Genomic DNA, 22388 nt, shown 5'->3' on the forward strand with positions numbered 1-22388 from the left:
AAAATTAATTTGTGTAATCTTATAATAAATATATATCATGGAGTAAATGTATCTGGGGCCTTTTTTGGAGAATACTCAGGCACTACATATCTAAGTGACCTAAACATGCACAAAAATATTCTAATTTTCGCGCCAACATGTTCTATCCGGGGGGAACCAGGACAGCCACAGAGAGACTTTAACATCCAGGTATTCCATGTGATGCACTTTGCTGATCTTGGGAAAACACTAGGAAAAAGTACTAGGATTGTCTTCACAATTGTGATTTTTTTTTTTCATAAACATGGGCGGGTTGATTATTTTTACTATGGCAAATATAGTTTGTTTTAGTTCTATTTCATCCAACTGGCAACTATTGCAATCCCTTGTTCAGTGGCACAATTAGTTTCTTTCCAGATGTCTTCAACAATCGACGTATCATCTGCTATTAAAACATCATAGCGTTGTTTGTTATAATTTGTAAATTACAGAGGTCATAGATGTAAATTGGAAATAAGGAAGGACCTAAAATGTTTCCTTGTGGTAAATTAAAATTTCATTGACAAACAAAAAAATAGGTAATGTACATTATTTGGTATAAATATATTTAGACAGTATCAATAGAAAGTTTGATGAGGGCAGTGCATGAGCGATCATCGTGGAGATCTTTGTCCAGCAGTGTACGTCTTTCGGATGAAGTGAATATAAAATAAAATATACGAATACATTTCTGCTTTTTGGTTTCTTATAATTTTAGTGATTTTAAGTATGTAGAGAAAATTAGATAACTATGATTAAACAGTGCATTAAACTGCATTATTGTTCTAAATATAAATTGTGTGGTTTTTAGAAATCACGATAAAAGTATTTTTTTTACATAAATTGTCATATGTAATATCATGTAGCATCATAATATAATTTATCATACAAATGTATCAAAGTTGTGCTTTACTTATTATTAATAAAAAAAATATATAATGTTATAAAAACTTTGGTTTAGGGTTCGAACCTAATCCCTCCCTTTACTCGTTACTCGTTCCCTCTCGGACCAGAATTTATATCTGCGGCCTTAGATCGTGGGGCCAAACTGACTTGAAAGCAGTAGTTGAAATTAATGATACAACTTCATCCCTACTACAATCGGCCGGGTCAAAAATTTGAGGCGTGGTAATAAAAATTTCACTTCACGTAATAATCACGAAATATAACATGCAGCACATAATATTTTTTTTGGAAATTCTCAGTGTTAATATTACATTCATAATTATGGTCTGATTGTAACCCCAGGATATCGTGGTAACATATCCTTGATACTTTCAAATTAATGTATTTATAGCAAATGACGACATTACGTAATTTATTTTTCAACTTATATTTATATATAACTTTTATCTCTGATCCAAATCCAAATTAAAGTATTAAAACCAACTCGCTTCCTGGCCTTAAAATATTTACAACCACATCAAGAAAACTAACACAAGTCCTACTGAAGAACATAAGAAAACCTGAAGCTGGCTAAAGCACGTATCCTGCAGGTCAAAAACTCCCAGTAGGAATGAAAAAAAAAATAAAAGGCTAAAATCATAGTATAAGCCAAAGAGTATAATAATATATAGGGAATTAGCTAAAATCTTAAAAATTGAATGTAGTGTTTAAATTCTCTTTGTTAAAAATTAAAATGACATTTCACATTTTCACTGTGGTTTTAACTTCTACCATGTTGGTGAACAATAATTGGTGATTCATCATAAAAGCAAAAAATACAATAATTTCCTAATTATAATAAAATAATATTATGCTTCAAAATAAGCCGAAAAGTAAATTAAAGAGCATTCTGAAGTGGACTGCGGGGACTATATTCGTAGTTGAAGTAACCGGTGTTGCTGTGACATACGGTCTTTGGTATAGATTAAATACCGAAAGAGGTAATTCACTATTCAAGTTACTATTTACTTAAAGTAATAACTTGTACCATTAATTCAAACTTATATGTTTTAGTAAAATGAATATTGTAGAGAATGAATGCGATTACGTGATTATTCACCTATTGAAAAAAACAGATGCAATCCATACATTTTGGCCGTTTCAGATTTTCGATTGTACATGCACAACAACTATAGCTGGTTGTTAGAGGGTTACTACAGTATTGGTGAGAGATTTGGTGGCTTAAAAACTCGGGAGCAAGATAAAATTATTTGGAAGAACGAAGGCAAGATTTAATTGGTGAGATGAATATTGCTGCTAAAACCCTATTCTGGGTTGTTTCTATCGGGACAATCTCTTATGGCCTGTTCACTTTCGTCAAACCTGATGATAAAATGCTGAAAAAGGTCATTATTTGTTTTGTTTTGTTGTTTGGTCACTGATTTATGTTAATTAAAAAATAATAATTGTTGTTGTTTGTTTGTCATGAATTAACCAAACTAAAAATCAAAGTGATGATTAATGGGAAATTTAGTCCATTTTTATGGTCACAAAGTTATCTAGATCACATATTTTTTTTATGTTAATAATACCTCTGATATTGTATTGAATGTAGGCATATGTTTTGGCAAAATTATTATATATAATGATTATACCTACTGAGGGTGTTAAAAAGAAGGTGATGACTTGTAACAAGAGAGTGCACAGGTGGATGGTAGTAATAAACTTATATTCATGACTGGCAAGGCACTTTGCAAGACCTCTGGTATTGGGAGTTGTTCAGGCAGAGGTTTTTAGACATCTCTTACTCAAATATATACTGTTTGTTAATTCTTGCTTATTATATTATAATATATTTAGATATTTCTAAAATCAGTGGTCAAAACTAAATTTTGAATATTTTACATATATTTCATCAAGTTTGATTTATTTATGTTTAGGATAAACATGCCTGTTGATATGTGACTTTGTGCCACCATTCTGACACTAGTATTATACTTTATTTTGTATGAATGGCATAAAATCCAACATCTAATAACAGTCAAGTACTTACATGTCTGGTATACTTATTTTTTGTAAATCTATAACACTAATAATGCTATATAATAATATATATAATAATTATGCTATAATAAGTGTTGTTTGTTTTACATAAAAAAAAATATTCTCAATAATATGGGTATTTTTATAACATATTTTCATTGAGAATATTTTACAAATTTCTTTCACCTAAGATGGGGATTAAGCATAACATTATGACAGTAAACTAATTAAGATATTTTCGTATATATCTGTGCTCTAATTCTAGAGACAAAATCAAATATTAGCTTGCTTTTACGGAGCTAATTGTAGTTCAATTCATGTAATATAATAACTATTCATTAATTCATTCTAATTTAAGTAATGTTTCAGCTTAATGAAGAATCTAAACATACAACTCCTAGACAAGTAACCAAGGAAACATTCAATATACTTAAAGAAGCAACCAATCCAAATTCAGGTATATCTAAAAAGGTAGATGACATATTAAGGGGGACAAAATGACCGATAGAACTGCAGTAATAGAAAGACTTAGTAGGCGTGAAGCTCAGCGTTTGGAAAAAGTACAAAAAGCTCATAAAGCAAAAGAAGATGTTGACGCCACAAATGAAAATGAAGATTATTTCTCTGGTGCATTTAAAATTCGGTCCCAAAATATAGAACAGTTATTATCGCAAGTTCCCACTCTAGAAGTAAATATCCTACCTTCCCATTTTGATAATATCAAGAAAGAGGTGAATGAGCTACAAAAATTTGTTGTTACATCAACATTCTTCCTCATGGAATTTAATTTACGCAAATATTTAGGAATTGTACAAAATCTACAAGCTAAATGTTATGAATTAGAAGACATATATGTCCCGCGTAAGAAGTTTGGTTTCTCAAGGAAGAAGCTGCTCAAGTCAGCAAGTCAAAAACCAGATTCCATTGATGAAAACGATTGTGCCGGTAAACTTGACAGTAACAAATGGGATGAAAAAATGTTTGGTTTTGATTCTGAAAGTAATAAAGTATTGTTGCTTGAAAATGATGAGTTGTTTCAAAGAGATGTAGCTCTACGGAACTTGAAGAACTGCACAATTGGATTGCGAGGTGTTATGGCCACATTGCATATTACAAACTTGGACAATTGCATTATACTGACCGGACCTGTGACATCTTCAGTGTTTGTAGAAAAGTGCAATAACTGCACATTTGTAACCATGTGTCAGCAACTGCGCATGCATAGCTCTGTCAAATGTGACATCTATTTGCATGTGACAAGTAAAGGCATTGTAGAGGACTGCACAGAAATAAGAACTGCACCATATAACCTTTACTATGAGGACCTAGAGAAACATGTGAATATGTCATCATTGGACAGAAATAACAATAACTGGAATAATTTAGACGATTTTAACTGGCTTGCACCAGATATTCCTTCACCGAATTGGTCCGTAATGGACCCAAAACAAAGGATTTCCAATTGGTCGGAGTGGTGGTCAAAACTACCATTATAATTATTGCTACTTTAAAGTACTTTATTAACCAGTCAAATTATATTTATTTTAACCCTGTTCTGCTATGGACATATTTGATTAGTCCACTTGCTAACCACATTATGTCAACGAAGCAAGTAGTGATATAAAATGTAAATTCTTAAAGTTAATCTTTTAAATTTTAACCATTTGCCACCAAGTTAATGTTTTTCATCATGGCTTCCAAGTGGACTAATCATAAATTTTTAGTATAATATTTCTGAATCATTGTAACACAGGTGCTGAGCTTCAACACATAATTATTAAATTAGAATTAGTAAAATTACATTGTAACATCCTATATGGGTGACACGCAATTGATAAATTAAAAAATTACCTTATTAATAAATTTGTTTTATTTAGTACTCAACACTGAACCTAAGATTTTTCTCAAATAAACCAAAAATGCAGAAGAACAACACAATTTTCCACAAAGGTGTAACAGAGTTACAAATTAGCTGGTAATTATTCTTTAAAACTACAAAAATTTAACCCCATATAAGTTCGGCCCATAGTAAGCTCTTGGGAAGCATAATTTTTAATTTAGATTACCGAATCTACCAAATGTTCGGAACAGTAGAGCCCATAAGAACAAACAATACACACTGGCCACTTATATACAACACGAGGTCTCGTTCAGCGTAGAGAATGGATTAGTTGATGGCTACTGCTAGAGTTACCATCCGTCCGGATTATAGTATTAATAAAATAGAAATTACGTGACAAAGAACTTAAAGTGCGGATTTTTATTAAAATATCAAGCTTTTTGTCAGGAAATTACGAAATGGTGACCCTAGCTATAGCATTCCATAGACTATCTCCTACGTAACTATAGCTTGTGGCGCAAGACAAAGCTCTAATCGTAGTAACCAATTTTCAGCGTTTCCAAACGGCTGGCTTGCATAGTTATTACAGGATGCATGCGTGCTCCGGCAACTTGTGCCCTAGAATCCATCATGGGGCTAATTTTGCTGGCTGTCCACATTTAACAAGAACCGACGAGAGGGCTCTTCGCCTCAAACTGATGAGTGTGTGATGACAAGGACTGCCCTATCGTAGCTCTGTGGAACAGAGACGATAGCTAAAACATGTACGTACCACCATGTTGGAAGATATCCAAAAAAATTACCACACAACTTTTTTGAAATTTGTAGAAGAGTTAGAACCAGTCAAATAAATGAATTGGATAATAAATAAATAGTGAGTTTTAAATTAATTAACGAATTGTGTGTAAACAGATTCGAAATTCTAATTTAAGTGGTCATTCATTACCATATTGCTGTTAAATGCCGAGACTTATGGCACAATAAATTTGATAACGATACTTAGTTCCAATCACTTGGGCAATCTCCTTTCCATCATTAAGATTATCAAGGAAGCCGTAACTCATGTAATCCTGGATTGCACCTACAAGATTGTCCAACCAATGGGCGAATACCCCCAATGCAATAAGTACCTACTTCAGGAAGGAGCTAGGCTGGATGGAGTAACTGGCTAATACTGCATAAAATGGAAGAAATTATGAAGTTTAACTGCAGAAACCGCTTACCAATTAGTTTACGTTGCTTCCAATGTACTTACTCCGTAAAAAAAATTAAAGTTTTCGAAGCTTAGTGAAATATAGTAAAAACAATCCACTCTTTACATCTGTACAATCCTTAAAAAAAGTTCTCTTTTTTAAATCTATAGGTATACTTAATACCTAGTATAGTGGTAAGTTTGTTGTAGGTAACAAAAATGTTAAATTAACGGGGAATAAAATACGGGCGCCCTCTAGTAATTTATAAAAATGTCGGAATGCGGGGATTGAAAATTAAATAAATTCAACAACAAATATCAATTTATTTTCACGTTAAACATACATGGTCATATACATACATATATCACAGGACAGTTAAAGACCGCAGTTCTGTCAGACAGCGTCTTGAAAATATGAAGTTTGAAAAAAAAAAAAAATTGAGCGCATACAATATAGAAAATAATACAGTTATTATAATAAAAACTTAACTCAATATGATATTATGAGGAGCTTCTGTTACCAGTTAAATGCTTCAAATGTCTTTTCGAGGAAAGGTATGACCTAATAAAAATACTTTACAACTTAAAGTGATTAACTTTCGAATTCCATTTAATCCAAACTTTCTTACATTTAAATTATATCTAAGAAGTTATTTATCTAACTTGTATATATAAATTTCTAGGCCTATTAAGGCAGTATTATTACTAAGTATTAATATTACTATGGTGAGATATCAAAACAATATACTTAGAGATTTAAGTAACGAAGAAAGTTTCGTAAGGGATTTCGACTCACCATAATGCGTACCTACAGTCTTGTTAATTAAGTCTATTTATATAAAGGCTGTGATATTAAGAACCGGTTATTACGTAATGGTTAAAATTTACATCTATTATTCTCGAGAGGACCGTACCTACCTCTTGACGGTAAAAAATATTAAATGAATATAGTTAAAATTAAAACTGCACTTACGAATGAATCCGCAATGAAGGTAGGTGGAAAAAAAAAGTTCGAAATCGGTTTAATCACCATGAATATAAAAAAGAAAAATCTTAGATAGCGGTTAAACAACGAAAAATCGCACATAAAGTTCTTTAGGAACATAATTAATATTAACAGGTTATTTTTTTCGATTTCAAAGCTTGTTAATAGTACAGGAATAATGTATAAAGTATTTTTAGTATTTTAATTTATTCCCATTAGTCTATGATCTCTCCCTACAAAAAGACAAGACTTCTTTCAAGTCTCAATAGTTTAAAAAATTGTGCAATCTCAACAGACCGGCTTACCTTAAGAACCGTTTCAGTGGAATTGACATCCATCGAACAAACACACTAGAATGTTATAATTAAAAATATGATCGATTATTCATTTATCATTATAATTCATTTTTAAAATAAATCTTTATTATTTAATTTATATAATATATTTAATCATTAATTTAGCTTGCACACACATATTTTAAAAACAAACTTATTTAAAAAACATACTTTAACTATAGGATTTTAATATCGATGCGGGATCTTATAATTAAGTACAAGATATTATTATTATTACAATCACAATAAATCTCTTTCTAATAAAAAAATCAGGACTTTTAAGATTTCGTATAATATACGTTAACTTTATAAATATTATAGTGAACATGAATTACTGACACTTAAAATGACAAATACGGTTAATAGACCAAGTACTGAAGCCTTTGAAAAACATAAAAAGTAAAAAAAATAATTGTAGGAGTAAGCCTATTGGAAACGGAAGACAAGAATTAAAGAAAAAATGAATTACGGGCGATCTGAGGTCGGGAAGTGGAAAAAGGGGGGTGTTTTTGGGTAAAAACGGTTTATCTCCATTTCCAGCAAAACTACAAGTCCTATGGAAAAAAGTCAAATGGTAGAACTTAGGTAATAAAAAGATCTACAACCATCGTCTTCACACTTTTTTTTATATAACCTCATAAATATGTGAAAAACCCAAAAAACCAAGTTTTTGGTTTTTTATTTTTATATTTTACAAAAAAAAATTCTTCCCTGGTCTAAAAGTATTATTTTCTCTTGAATAGTTGATGTTTAGATAATTTATGCGTCTAGACAGAGCCTCTTGCTGTTCGACAACGCATGACAACAGGCCAGGTTTATTACTGTGTGCAGGACAACTAAGACTTACACTCGCGACGCGTTACTTTTAGTGGGCGTGTGTTGCTGAAAATAGAGGCTTAATGTTCGCCTCTATTTTTCTGACAGCTGTCTAGACGTATAAATTATGTAAGAATTGTTGATAAGGCCCTTTAATACTAATAACATTAATTCATATAACTTTTAAAGCTATCATAGTTTTGTATACGATTTCCACTGAAAGGCCGATTTAGACATAAAAGCATCAAAATGCGTATTGGGAATCTCAAAAAATGCTGATTTAGCTGATATCTTTAACTGCTTATCACATTAATTTCAATACTGAGTATGTCATTTATATTTTTGTGAGAATACATTTTAATAAATACCTATCAATTTAGCATACAATTTGTGACAGTGACAAATAACAATACAATATATAAATTAACAGATAAAATATGTATCTACTAACCAATAATGATTATAAACTTAAAAACTTAGCAATAAATAAAATGAAAGAGCTTCTCATTAAACATACAACAATATATAACGCGAGGCGCCACAATGGCAACATTAAATAAAAACACACGGGCCTTAGAACTACTTAAACGTAATCATAAATAAAACACACAATCATTTTGGAACATCCTGTGAGTAATCTAGTAGCCCCGCGCTAGCGTAGGCACTGACACCTGTAAGTAATCTAGTAGCCCCACGCTAGCGTAGGCACTGACACCTGTAAGTAATCTAGTAGCCCCACGCTAGCGTAGGCACTGACACCTGTAAGTAATCTAGTAGCCCCACGCTAGCGTAGGCACTGACACCTGTAAGTAATCTAGTAGCCCCCCGCTAGCGTAGGCACTGACACCTGTAAGTAATCTAGTAGCCCCGCGCTAGCGTAGGCACTGACACCTGTAAGTAATCTAGTAGCCCCGCGCTAGCGTAGGCACTGACACCTGTAAGTAATCTAGTAGCCCCGCGCTAGCGTAGGCACTGACACCTGTAAGTAATCTAGTAGCCCCGCGCTAGCGTAGGCACTGACACCTGTAAGTAATCTAGTAGCCCCGCGCTAGCGTAGGCACTGACACCTGTAAGTAATCTAGTAGCCCCGCGCTAGCGTAGGCAGTGACACCTGTAAGTAATCTAGTAGCCCCGCGCTAGCGTAGGCACTGACACCTGTAAGTAATCTAGTAGCCCCGCGCTAGCGTAGGCACTGACACCTGTAAGTAATCTAGTAGCCGCGCGCTAGCGTAGGCACTGACACCTGTAAGTAATCTAGTAGCCGCGCGCTAGCGTAGGCACTGACAGCTAAGACTATCTAATATATAAAATTCTTGTGTTGATAAATGTTAAGGGTGGTCCACACGAATTGTTTTTTTTTTTAATTTTTTTGACATTCTTTTTTAAATTTGTTTGATTATGAGTCAGCATTAAAAATATATACAACTTCAAATTTTCACCCATCTACGATCAACAGTTACTTTTGTATCGCGATTTTAATATCGGCAATACAACGTTTGCTGGGTCAGCTAGTATATATATATATATATATATATATATATATATATATATATATATATATATATATATAATAGTACAAGTACAGATGTCTCACTCTGCCATATCAATTAAAGAAATAGGGACTCTTGCGGTCATACAATAAGGTGTAATTCAGATCGCACAGCGCTATTAACCTATTTTTATTTACCTAGAAATTGCCTCTCTTTCTATCGCGTGACTCTTACCTATTCTGACGACAATAGACCCCTTATTGTTGTAAGGAAGTCTTCGTTACCCAAAACTGTACCTAACTAGTATAAGGTCATCTTTTAAAAATTGCTTAGTTTTTTCTATAATATAAATAGATATTCTGTAATCGTAATAATTTTAAAACAATATTCTTTCGTTGTCAAACCTACATTAGTTGCAGATTAATGAATGCGTTGGAAGACCACGACATAGTCATTAGACATTATCAGTACCAACTTGATATAGGAAATAAATAGCTATCATGAGTGCTAATTTTAATAAAAAAGACGTGTGGCACTCGGGGACTGCCGCGGTAAAGCTATTGCATAGCATTTTTTATCAACTTATTCAATTATAATTATTAATTTATTTGATAAAATTAATTTTAAAAAAAGCAAACGGGAAGTGAGTAAAATTTTACTTGCAAGATTTGATATCAAACAGACAACGGGACAGGTGAAACTAAATAAAAATGCTTGGCATAATAATAAAAATTAAAAAAACGTGATAAAAAAATAATGAAATTAAAAAAATCAAGATGTACCCCAGGCTCGAACCTGGGACCTTCTGCACAAAAAGCATACGTGATAACCGCTGTTCCACGGCAACTGTAATGACTGTGCCGAAATATCTATATACATCTAGTAAGTAAGTGTTAGGTTATTTTCGTTAGGGAATTTCTGGATTCGGTCTCCACGCTCAAGGTCCGCGATAGAAGCTATGCAATAGCTTAATCATCACTTTAAATTAGTCGGACGGTGAAACAGGTGAACATAACTCGGGCGTGCGTCAGTGCTCGCTCGTGAGTCCCTACTGGTTGGCCTACTCTGTATAGGCCGCCGCACGTACTTACGATTTCGATACCTACACGGGGAGTGAGACAGGCCTGCTGACACCTACTTCGTGCTGTCTTAGGCTTCGTTCACACGGCATTGTCCTGCACGTTTATTTGCAATATACGTCTTCACGTATAAATAGTGACCATACAACGTACATAGATCCATTCACACGTCGGTTGTACTGCAAAAAAATGTGTACCACTTATACGTTTAAACGCATACTCAACGGACTTGTCAAGCAAATCGAATGAACTTTGACGTATTCGGTTCGCAGTGGCATATGGTATAGCTTTGTCTCCTTCACACGACCCGATGTCATACGTTTTTTTATTGAATAGCAACCGAAGAAGCGTTTAGTACCAGAGCGTCTTTTGCGTGGATCCATCAGTGACGTCTACTGACTGTGACAACAGTGTGGAAACTGCGGCTTTTCGTTTTTACACGAATGAAAATTTATCACATGAACACCCGATTGACTATACGTTAAAAAAACGATTACAAAAAAAAACGTGCAGGATAATGCCGTGTGAACGAAGCCTTATGCAACCACGGACGGGTGATTCAAATTTTGTTTCCTAAATACATAATTTGTTTATTTTTAGAATTATATTGTTACGATTAAGGTTAGATAGCTCTACCCGTGTGTTCATTTAATGTTGCCATAATAGCGTCATTCTGCATAATATGTAATAAGTACATACTACCGTTTTCTTTTTTTTTATGGAACTGGAGGACAATCGTAATAAACGGACATATGAAATAAAAATTCGGAGAGAATCAACAGTTCGAACTATTACGCCACTTACGCTTGGGGTCTCGTACAGACCAACTAGCATTCAATATTTTATACAAATTATGGACAATAATTAACTTAGATATTTTTTTTATATGGAATAAATAGGAGGACAAACGAGCGTACGGGTCACTTGTTGTTAAGTGAACACCGCCGCCCACAATCTCTTGCAACAGCAGAGGAATCACAGGAGCGTTGCCGGCCTTTAAGGAAGGTGTACGCGCTTTTTTGAAGGTACCCATGTCGTATCATCCCGGAAACACCGCACAAGGAAGTTCATTCCACAGCTTTGTAGTACGTGGAAGAAAGCTCCTTGAAACCCGCACTGTGGAGGACCGCCGCACATCCAGATGGTGGGGATGATATCCTAACTTGTGGCGTGTTGTGCGAAGGTGGAATTCCAATCGTATATATATCTAGATAGAGCCTCTGTTAGACAACCGATAAAAACAGACCAGGAATATTGGTTTAGTTTGTGTGACAAGCTACGTCTTACACTCGCGATTTGTATGACAGCGAATTGAGGTTATCTCTAAACGAATTTTTTTCGACGTGTTCACAGCTGTTAGACATAGACTATGTTCTATCTAGACGTATAAATGATCTAGGATAGTTAGTATTGTACAGACCAACATTCAGAGCAATTTAAGAGAGAAAAAAACTAACCCCCTTATAGTCTGCTAAGCATTAAAGCATTGCTAATTCTCACTCTGTCTTCTTCTATTGACCTAAGTCAGACTGAGAAAAAACACTCCTAAGCGGCTGTTTAAAGTTAGCGGACCATTATGAATAAGGGGGTATTTGTTGACATCGATAACTGATGACAATAATAAAACAATGATAAGTTACTTTTATGCGAAGCAAATTAATACGAACTTTTGAAAATTAAACTACTTTAAATTAAAAAAAGAATCTCATTTGACAGAGCACAACACCATCTTGTACAAATATTTGCCATCTTAAACATTTAAAACAAATCTTTTTTCTTTCAACGAAAAATCTGGAACATAAACAATTTCGTAATTTCAGACCATAAATTTTTCTTAACTTTACGCAATATTTTTTTTAAATATCAAAATCTAACAAAATAACAGGGCTACCTTCACCTTCACCAGTGGGAGGCTCCTTTGCACAGGAAGCCGGCCAGATGATGGGTACCACAACGGCGCCTATTTCTGCCGTGAAGCAGAAATGTGTAAACATTACTGTGTTTCGGACTGAAGGGCGATAATTACTGGGTAAATGAGACTTTACATCTTATGTGTCAACGTGACGAGAGCGATTTTGGGTTTTTCAAGAATCACACATGATGGTATGAACACATAATATACCCGTAGCAATTCATTTTATCGTAAAATAATCAAAAGCTTGATACATTTGATTTTTAAGAATCTTGAAAACAACAATTAAATTAGTTTATCACCAAAACTGTCTGGGACTTTTTAAATAATAATTTCACATTTTTTTTTAAATTATCCTTCATCTATATATTGTAATAAAGTATATATCTATAGTTGTACACTAGTTTCTTATATATATATATATATATATATATATATTTTTTTTTTAATTTATATACATTTTAGACTAGTAGCTATTTTAATGTTTAATGAAAGTTGAAACTGCTAAAGTAATTTAATGTAGATGAATAGATAAACTAATTTACTTTTTATACAACATGTTTGTTAAATTAATGTTTCTTTACTAAAACAATTACGTATTACGGGTAGGGTTGCCACCTTATTTTTAAAGAAGAAATAGAGTATTATTTAATAAATTATTATTTATATTATTATATCAGATTTCAATGTAGGTAAATAAATAGTACGGACTTGTAAAAAAGGGAATAATTTTTTAAATATTTTTAAGAGGTATTTGTTGGCCTTTTTTCAGCACATAACAATTTTTCATGGTTTTTAAAAGAATTGTGACAAAAAAAGTATTATTAAGATACTCTATTAGTTTTTTAGATAAAATTAAAATATTTGATTTGGTTTGAGTACGCCTACTTGAAATAGAGTACAATATTCTATATTGAAGTACGGTTGGCAACCCTAATTACGGGTGTATCGATTCTCAAAAGTTCCGGTTCTGCTCAATTACGGTACGGACATAATGATATTATTACTTTATAAAAATATCCTTTAATTGATAAAGATCAAGAATGAAAATATATTATTCAATGAATGGTAAACAAGTGATTGTTGAAGAATCGGCAAGAGAAAATTATTATCTCATCATGCGGACATTTAAAAGTTGATTCACCCATATTCTGATCTCTATATTATCAAATATCGTAAACTCTCCTGTGATGTGTTAAAAAACCGCACATTTTGACCACCATAAAAATAGACTGTTTTGTTAACACAAATGTTTTTACAAATTATCTGTAAAAATGTTATGATTGCTAAATAATAACATCGATATCGATAAAATTATTTCATTCAAATTTCGAACATCTCTGAAAAACAAGGAAATTTGATTTGAACTCTATTCTAATATCAGTGAAGATGTTTAATTTGAAATTAAATGCCAATTTGCAAACATATTTGACAAATGTCGAATTTGCCTCGTAAGTAAGACATCGTACGATATGATATCTGGGGCTGACTCTAGTTTGTCTCTGAATAGAAAAAAAAAACTATGACAGCTGCCAAAAACTATTCATTACCGTCATTACCAGTTAAAATGTATGAAGGTCAGTATGCGGCTCCGGAATGCATTATGACGGCTTATGATATGTTGGTAGAGAAAATAGTGTATGTAACTGTACATATTTAGACTTTAATGACTCGTGTTTAGTGCCCTTCATTATGTAGTCATAAAAAGCTACTACTAAATCATTAAAAACATACATTATTATGCATATATTGTCAGTGTATTTGAATCTAATTTAGTTATCATTACAAAAAAAGTATTTATAAAGCTTTTACTTCTTAGGCCGAAAATGAATGCCTTGCTGAACCATTGATCAGAGAACATTCCGTAGACAGATGTCAATTTATAATCTGTGCATGTGGTGTCATGTCCATTGACAGATGTTAATTTATAATCTGTGGACGTGGTGTCATGTCCGTTGACAGATGTGAATTTATAATTTGTGGACGTGGTGGCATGTCCGTTGACAGATGTTAATTTATAATCTGTGGACGTGGTGTCATGTCCGTTGACAGATGTGAATTTATAATTTGTGGACGTGGTGTCATGTCCGTTGACAGATGTTAATTTATAATCTGTGGACGCGGTGTCATGTCCGCCTCACCAGTTGGGCTTCTTGTGTGTGATGGTCCATTGCTGGTAGGTATTGTTGGGGTCGCAGGGCGCCAGGCCAAGAGTGCGCGTGTGCGGCTGAAGCGTCAGGCAGTGGCTGTGCAGCCGATGGATGAGGTGCTTGTGTGCGTCATCATATCTGTAACAGAATGTGGAAATGTACCATAAACACTTGTTCGTGCTAATGGACAACCATCTCTCTCACCTATTGTTATTTGTTATAATTTCAAATCAAATCACTAGCCATTTAGATCAAGGAAACGACTATTTTTCTTTTACCATTTATATTCAATAATCATATTATTATATGTATTTTTTAATGCAGAGCAATACGGCCCACCGTATCACGGTCAGTCGGTGTTGCTATGTCAAATAAATACTTAGTCCGTTACTGGAGTAAGTCAAATGTAAATTGATAAATAAAAACACAAGAGTTAGAGTTATTGAGTACAGTAGAACGCATCAAGCCACACAATACACTAACTATAAACAAATAAAGGTTTTATGCACAAAATATATACATATCAATTTATTAATGACTAGCTGATACCCGCGACTTTGTTCGCGTGCACAAAACAAGTCGTAACTCAATGTTGCTTAAAACTTTATATTAAATTAAGATATCACAATAATTTAATATAAGGGCCAGGTGCCTAATGAATAAAACTTAGATGACCTATTTGAAATCTATCCAGTAGATTTCCCGTGATGCACGCACAAATGAATACATTTAACATTTTATTTATAAATATTATAAGAATACTATAATCAGTATATTAAATACCTTTAATTTTCACTACTTAAGTTAGAGTATGCCCTTAGCTATTGGTTCGAGAACCTACAGTATTTTTTTTATGACAATAAGGGACGATACGAGCAAGCAGCACGTTCAGCTGATGGTAATTGATACGCTCTGCCAATTACAATCTAGTGCCGCTCAGGATTCTTGAAAAACAAAAAAAAACCGAGTGGCACTACAATTGCGCTCGTCACCTTGAAACATAAGATGTAAGTCTCATTTGCCCACTAATTTCACTAGCTACGGCGCCCTTCAGACCGAAATACAACAATGCTTACACATTACTGCTTCACGGCAGAAAAAGGCGCCGTTGTTCCCATAATCTAGCCGGCATCTTGTGCAAAGGGAGGTTCCTTTGGTAAATAAATTCGTGGAATTGCGATAATTTGGACAGGTGTGGGCTCTTAAGAAGTTAGTTACCTCCAGGGTCCATCCACAGTCCCCAACCTGCATATGGACTGCTTCACGTTTTCGGTGTCAGCTTCGACGCAGCGCTCCCCCACTCCCAACTGGCCAGCCTCGTTCAGCCGGAACAACTGGTTGTTTCCGGCGCCGTGACACGACGACGTACCTGGGTCACAGATATAAAATATTAAAAACGTGAAAAGTATAAAATAATTGGATAAAGATTTAATTTAATACACCTCTTATGCAAACCTGATACCTTTAATATTAATAAAACTCTTACTACTATTGATAGGGTTTAAGTCGGTGCCTGCCCGCTTGGGTTGTTTTGTTCTAGACGAAGCTATCCCGCTCAAAGTCACGCGTGGCGAGTGTAGGTACCTTTATTACATTTGGCTTGGTACAGACTTCAAACCTATCAATATGTAGTATTTTATTAATATTAAAGGTATCAGGTTTGCATAAGAGGTGTATTAAATTAAATATTTACTAAGTTATTTTATGCTTTTCAGTTTTTGTAGTAGGTTTTTTATTTTTAGCGTTGTTCATTTATTTTTTACCTTTTAGTGTATGCAATAGGGTAGTTCTGTAAACTACAGTAGGCTATTTCTAGATTACATCAAGTAAACTATAAGATTTCGTTGCTTTTTACTGTCATATATTAACAATATATACAAAAGGTGCCCCGCGCCTTAAAACAATAACGAAACTCTGTTTCACGGTCTTATGAGACACTGAAATATAGTGAAGAACGTTTGTTAGCTTTGATTGACAGGTAGGCTAAGGACCACTTATGCAGGTTAATACTTTATGATAATAAATAATCAAACTAACTGAAAACTACTAAAAAGCTGTACACAAACTATAATTATAACATAAACGTAAACAAAAATATTCATAAAATGAAAACTACTATTTCAATTTTAAGACCAACATTCCGCATCAAAGAAGAGATAATTCATGTAAATCGGATCATAAATCTCAGCGTAATCGGTGTACATACATAAAAAATACCGATCGAATTGAGACCTTCCTTTTTGAAGTCGGTTAAAAATTGACACTCTTCTACATAAATGAAGCCAAAAACTAGGCTTAGCCAATACTACATAAACATAAACTGTGATATTAATGTGATATAATTATAAACGCGATGTAAAGTAACTCCAATAAAATTATGTCTTGCATGAAGAGACTTCGCAATTACCGGCGAGTGCGGTGATATATGTATGTGTGTTTGTAAATATGTGTGAATGTATGTGTGTGTGTGACTATTTGTGTGTAGTGTTATTGTAGGTGTGTGAGTGTGAGTGGTGTTAACCGATTACAGGACGAGGACTATCTCGCTTACTCGTTAGTGGGCGATTATCCCAGAATACACGTCGATAAATTCGTGAAGTGAGGAGTGAACGGAAAAGTATAATTTCTAAGAATGCACTACTCCTTCGTTTGCAATATCGTTTACTCTAATCAGCATTTAACTTAGTTTCATAAAAAAATAATCGAATGAAGTATTTCATAGTATCGAAAAATGTAAATAAACATAAAATTTATATTATTTCATGGCTAAGTGATTGGATTTCAGAGCGACTCAGATTACGAGCATAATTGTATCAGTAATATGTCGTTTGGGAGTAACAGTGCTAAAGTAAGCTTTGGTGAAGTAATAAGAATAAAAAAGATTTTCAATAGTTGTATGCTCCCTTGGTAAGCTCATTGGTAATTTTTTTAAGCCTTAGTAAGTATATAAATTAAATTTTCTCACCAATATACGCTGGAGCAGCCTTTCCCATTGTGTCCAGACAGAGCCCAGTAGCCTTATTTTGGACCATCCCCCAGTGAACATTCTTCGGCAGCTTTGGGAACTTATCATAAACGTCATAAGCCACATTCTCCATAAACCAGCTAAAACTTTTACAATTCAGTTTCTCCTTTAAAGCGACCTGTTCAGTTATATCACCCATATCGAGGAACCTCGCCATTGGCTCCCGAGTGTAGAAGTACTCTTTATGTTCATCATCGAACCACGTTTCTATAACTCTCTTGTAGTTTATGGTGATTAATGATCCCTTTCGATTCTTGGCCAAATTGCCAAAGGAATAGGGCATAAACGCTCTGTAAACGTGTCCGACTCTAGAGCAGGGCACCCATTCAATACTACCACCACACTGCCAAATCTTAAAGCTCAACTCAAAGTTTTCTCCTCCCCATACCAACAGGCCAGGATCGTATGCGCCTATTTCGAGGAAATATCGTCTATTTATTGCAAAAAGTCCTCCAGCGTGAGTTGGACTTTTGTACGGTTCCGATTTGTGCTTATGAAGATTTGCCTCCCTATCTGGTACTTCGTTTTCTTTATACAGCATCCCCCATTCGAAAATACCTCGGTAATTAGTTCCGTGTTGGTACACTGGTCTGTACTCGAATGTTCTGTGATCTATGCCATCTATGACAGGTACAGTCATGATCCTGTAGTCTCTGTATATCGGGGCAAGAAGTGGTGGCAACCAGTTGATATTCACCTCACAATGAGCATCAAGGAACACAATAACTTCCCCCGTAGCTTCTTGGGCTCCTCTAGACCTCGTGCGTATTAGACCCTCCCTTTGTGTGTTTCTGATCAAGCGAACTTTACCATTCCAACGTTTGATGTAATTTTCGAGATTCTGTTTTAAATTATCTTTATCTGAGTAGTCATCGACCTGCAAGGAGTATATTAACTTAAATATTTGCGACTCTTTGGTTTAGAATAAGATGTAATATAAGATTTAATGATAATGGTAGCAGTGGAATAAGGCCTTCAAGTGAACACTTGAAAGGGAGTTAGAGGTGAGTGGGGGTAAAGGCAGTACAAGCTAGTACTGAACACGGAAAAGATAGCGCGGTATTAGGGCCCATACCCTACCACACGATATTAGGGGTGTCATTAAATGTCGGTGCAGTTCGCCCCTAGCATATGATAAGAGTATGGGTCGATTCTAATCAATTCAAAGTTGTAGAGTACAGGTTTGGTCAGGGATGTATTTATAAGAGGTTAAGTAAGAGTACCTACCAAGAAAAAAAGAGCATTTATGAAGTGTTAGGAAGAAACCAGGCGAGTATATCAGGACCACGGCTAATGGAAGGGATGGACATAATTTTATGTAGAGTTTGTGCTTTGGAATTTTTTAGAAAATTGTGAGTGTTATTATATTTATTGCCAGAACTATTGACGCATTGTTAAATAATTGATTAATTACACGTGTTTATTTATTTAAAAATTATGTTATTGAAATGAATAGATATGATTTTATCTTTTGGAAGAGAAGGATAAACGAACGTACGGGTCACCTGGTGTTAAGTGATCACCGCCGCCCACATTCTCTTGCAACACCAGAGGAATCACAAAAGCGTTGCAGGCCTTTAAGGAAGGCGTACGCGGTTATTTTGGAGGTACCCATGTCGTATCATTCCGGAAACATCGCACAAGGTAGCTCATTCACACAGCTTTGTAGTATCATCGCATCATCTTAGCAACCACGACCACTCTGACAAGAGTGACCGATTGAGAAGAAGTGCACTTTAAGACTAAATGTTCCGCTGGAGAAATGCATAAAATAAAATATTTTATGCAAATTACAATGGTTGTATTCGTCATGAAAGACAACTCTGATGTCTATTTTCGTGAAACTCTACAAAGGGCGAAACTGCCTTCTCTTTAAAAGACTGTCATAAAAATTATTGTTTTACTCTGTAGTGAACTAAGAAAGATTATAACTTTTAAAAAAAGTTTTTTTTTAAAAGTTATATTCATCGATTAATCTGCTTGCATCATTCCGATGCGAATCGAATACGCACTCTTAAGTTGAAATTAGTGGGAAATTGTAAATTGGTATGCAAAAAATTTCTGGTGGTCATCCTTTTTATGCTGATAAAAACTGTGAGAGATAATGGTAAATGTCAAAAAGGATTAATATACCTGCAAGACAATGGGCAATTAAAACTTTGTAAATTACATACAAATTGTTAAAGCTATTTTGAGATATATTAAATATATATACGAACTCCTGTAATCTTAACTATTTCTCTTTTATAAATGAAAAAATAATCAATCAATAAAATCTTACCAACACAATTTCATGTAACATTTGAGGTGGTGATCTATCAATCACAGAGTGAACTGTTCTCATGAGCACAGAGAACCCTTCATTGTGGAACACTATGATGACAGATGTTGGGGGTAATTCCTTTGGGTAGTGCCAATACTTACACTCGTCCAATCTTGTGTCTGTTACTGACCTATTCAAAATGAATTGATTTGAATACATTTTATTAATAGGTCATTAGAATATTGAATGCATTTCAAGAATACTTTAAAACTTGTTTTGTATAGAAATGGTATGCATGATAAGGTATTGTTAGTAATAAATTTAACGACTCTGAATGTAACACACATTTTTCTAAACTAAAGCAAAAATATTATGTTTTTCCTAGATAACAATTTCACATATTTAAAAATAATTGTCACTGAATCTGTATTTAAACTAATGTCATTTAAGTATTATAATATCAAGGCCAGCATCAAGAACAGGTTGTGACTAAATTGCATAAGACTTAATTGAAAAGCTACTGTTTTATATACAATGATGAAAACATCTTGATAAGGATGTTTTTAAATACTTTTTTAAAGAAATTAACAGGTTTGTCGGATTAAATAAACTTTAAACGTGAAGTACTTATCTATGGACACATGTAACAGTATTGTTTGTAAAAACTATACTATATAATACTATCAGTCGAATTCACGGCAAAATGACAGACTAGAGCTGATATAATCTTTTTTGTCTATTGTACTGTATTGAGTGCAACTACAAGCCACTATTATTGATTTTTTTTCATATTGACTATACTTTTTTGTCATATATTATACCTATTCATAGCAATGTCATCAGAGGCTGCTATATTCATGCCATATTCACTCTCAGACTCTGCAATATCATTAGCTCTATCTTGTGCCATGTGGTAAGGCTCCCCTCCTTCACCAGGGCCTTTCACTACTCTCTGGTCTCTTGGTTCAAAGTTGCCCAATTCTAAAAAGATTAAGAACATAATTACAGTCAGATAAACTATTATTAATAGATGACAATATGTTTTACATAATATTTGAAAAATTAACAGATTGATGCATTTTCATGGCTACCTAAAAGGTGTTAGAAAATAGTTTTTTTTTAATCAACTTATTTAACTGAGTGTTTTGATTAAATGTAGTAAGGAAGATTACAAATTTATTAAAAGCTGATAATATATTGATATAAGATTAACACTACATAACATTGCGCTCAGAACAAAATCAGTATTGGAAATCTAATTCTTCTTATCAATATTTATTGTTTTCTACAGTAACACAAAATGGTGATTTAATTTGATTTATATCGTGCATAGAAATCAGAATCGTTTACTCAGAAGGCATACGATAAAAACTTTTATAAACACGTAGATTGTAACAAACGTTACTAACTGTAAACTCGTTTACAAATAAGAACGTAAAACACACTCTTTACCTGTTTTTAACACGGGGTATATATTTTTATGGGATTTGTAATGTTCAGCTACAGGATTGGATCCCAAAATTTCGCTAGGATCATTGTTGATGCTTTCGCGAGAAAAACTGTGTAAAGCATATAATAAAACTAACAAAATAACACACACGCCACTCATACGGATAATCCGTCCACGTCTCACGTTTGTGATCCTCATTGTAGATCACTTTTCAATAAAGCATTACTAATATAAAAATAAGAATAATTAGTGGTTTCCGAAGTTTCAAATAAGACGGACAAATGTATTAGTCGAAAACCTAAATTAAAATAAAACTGTCGCGTAAAACTTAACTGTCGACCGGCACTCAGCCTCAATAAATTAAAATAATAAAAGTTCTTTCAACTTCAACAGCACAGCTGACAAGCAGCAGTGGGCACTACACTCGACAGCCGCGCGTCAACACACAAGGGTCAAACTAACAGAGTACATAATATACAGTCAAGACTCAACGTCAAAAGTCCAACTAACAAGTTTTTCATTGTGTAAAAAATACTCTGTGGACTGTCAGCGCAACAGGCCGCAGGACGCGGACGTGTTTTTCTTTTTACAACTTGCTCAGAGGCTGTGCGTCTCTTTATGTTCTCCTGTTCCAAAAAACAATATGTTTACAATTTACAACTAACAATAATATGTTTAAATGAACAAATTAGTTTAAATGATAACCAAGGAAGTGACGTAAGCTTTATCTTTATAAAATTTACTATTTTTAGATATATTACCTACTCTAGTTCTCTTGCTTACAAAGTAACATTATTACTATTAATTCGCTGGTGATTGTTAACACGATGCCATCGTACAATCAAATATGTAGATAAGTCTTTTGCGTTATAATAGGGACGAAGCTAGTCACTAAGATGATGGAC

General features: G+C 33.9%; 2 protein-coding genes and 1 long non-coding RNA gene across 11 annotated transcripts; 1 reads left to right on the forward strand and 2 right to left on the reverse strand.

Annotated features, from left to right (window-relative positions):
• Window positions 1–1663: 1663 nt before the first annotated feature.
• On the forward strand, window positions 1664–4809 carry LOC126968022 (tubulin-specific chaperone C-like). 4 transcript variants are annotated; one of them, XM_050812805.1, is made up of 3 exons: window positions 1664–1904; window positions 2069–2202; window positions 3316–3464. In XM_050812805.1, the coding sequence occupies exons 1-2, from the start codon at window positions 1775–1777 to the stop codon at window positions 2197–2199; spliced, it is 261 nt and encodes an 86-aa protein (XP_050668762.1). In that variant the 5' UTR covers window positions 1664–1774; the 3' UTR covers window positions 2200–2202; window positions 3316–3464. The 4 variants fall into 4 exon arrangements, 3 of the variants coding, with proteins under 3 accessions (XP_050668762.1, XP_050668760.1, XP_050668759.1); XR_007730107.1 differs by having other exon boundaries at window positions 1665–1904; window positions 2069–2309; window positions 3316–3465; XM_050812803.1 differs by lacking the exon at window positions 1664–1904 and having other exon boundaries at window positions 3316–4809.
• Window positions 4810–6282: 1473 nt separating this feature from the next.
• On the reverse strand, window positions 6283–9662 carry LOC126968041 (uncharacterized). 6 transcript variants are annotated; one of them, XR_007730117.1, is made up of 4 exons: window positions 9358–9662; window positions 9226–9313; window positions 8962–9181; window positions 6283–8917 (listed from the first exon to the last, which is right to left on the reverse strand). It is a non-coding gene; the product is annotated as an uncharacterized LOC126968041 (long non-coding RNA). The 6 variants fall into 6 exon arrangements; XR_007730114.1 differs by having other exon boundaries at window positions 8962–9225; window positions 9270–9662; XR_007730115.1 differs by having other exon boundaries at window positions 6283–8785; window positions 9226–9662.
• A 4664-nt stretch (window positions 9663–14326) lies between these two features.
• LOC126967976 (N-acetylgalactosaminyltransferase 7) lies at window positions 14327–21891 on the reverse strand. The gene is made up of 6 exons (XM_050812711.1): window positions 21486–21891; window positions 20855–21014; window positions 20052–20223; window positions 17711–18647; window positions 15964–16114; window positions 14327–14883 (listed from the first exon to the last, which is right to left on the reverse strand). Exons 1-6 carry the CDS (start codon window positions 21679–21681, stop codon window positions 14733–14735), a joined length of 1767 nt encoding a protein of 588 aa, XP_050668668.1. The 5' UTR covers window positions 21682–21891; the 3' UTR covers window positions 14327–14732.
• Between the last annotated feature and the right edge of the window lie 497 nt (window positions 21892–22388).

Source organism: Leptidea sinapis, chromosome 14 (assembly GCF_905404315.1).
Source record: "Leptidea sinapis chromosome 14, ilLepSina1.1, whole genome shotgun sequence".
In the NCBI taxonomy this organism is placed as follows: Eukaryota; Metazoa; Arthropoda; class Insecta; order Lepidoptera; family Pieridae; genus Leptidea; species Leptidea sinapis.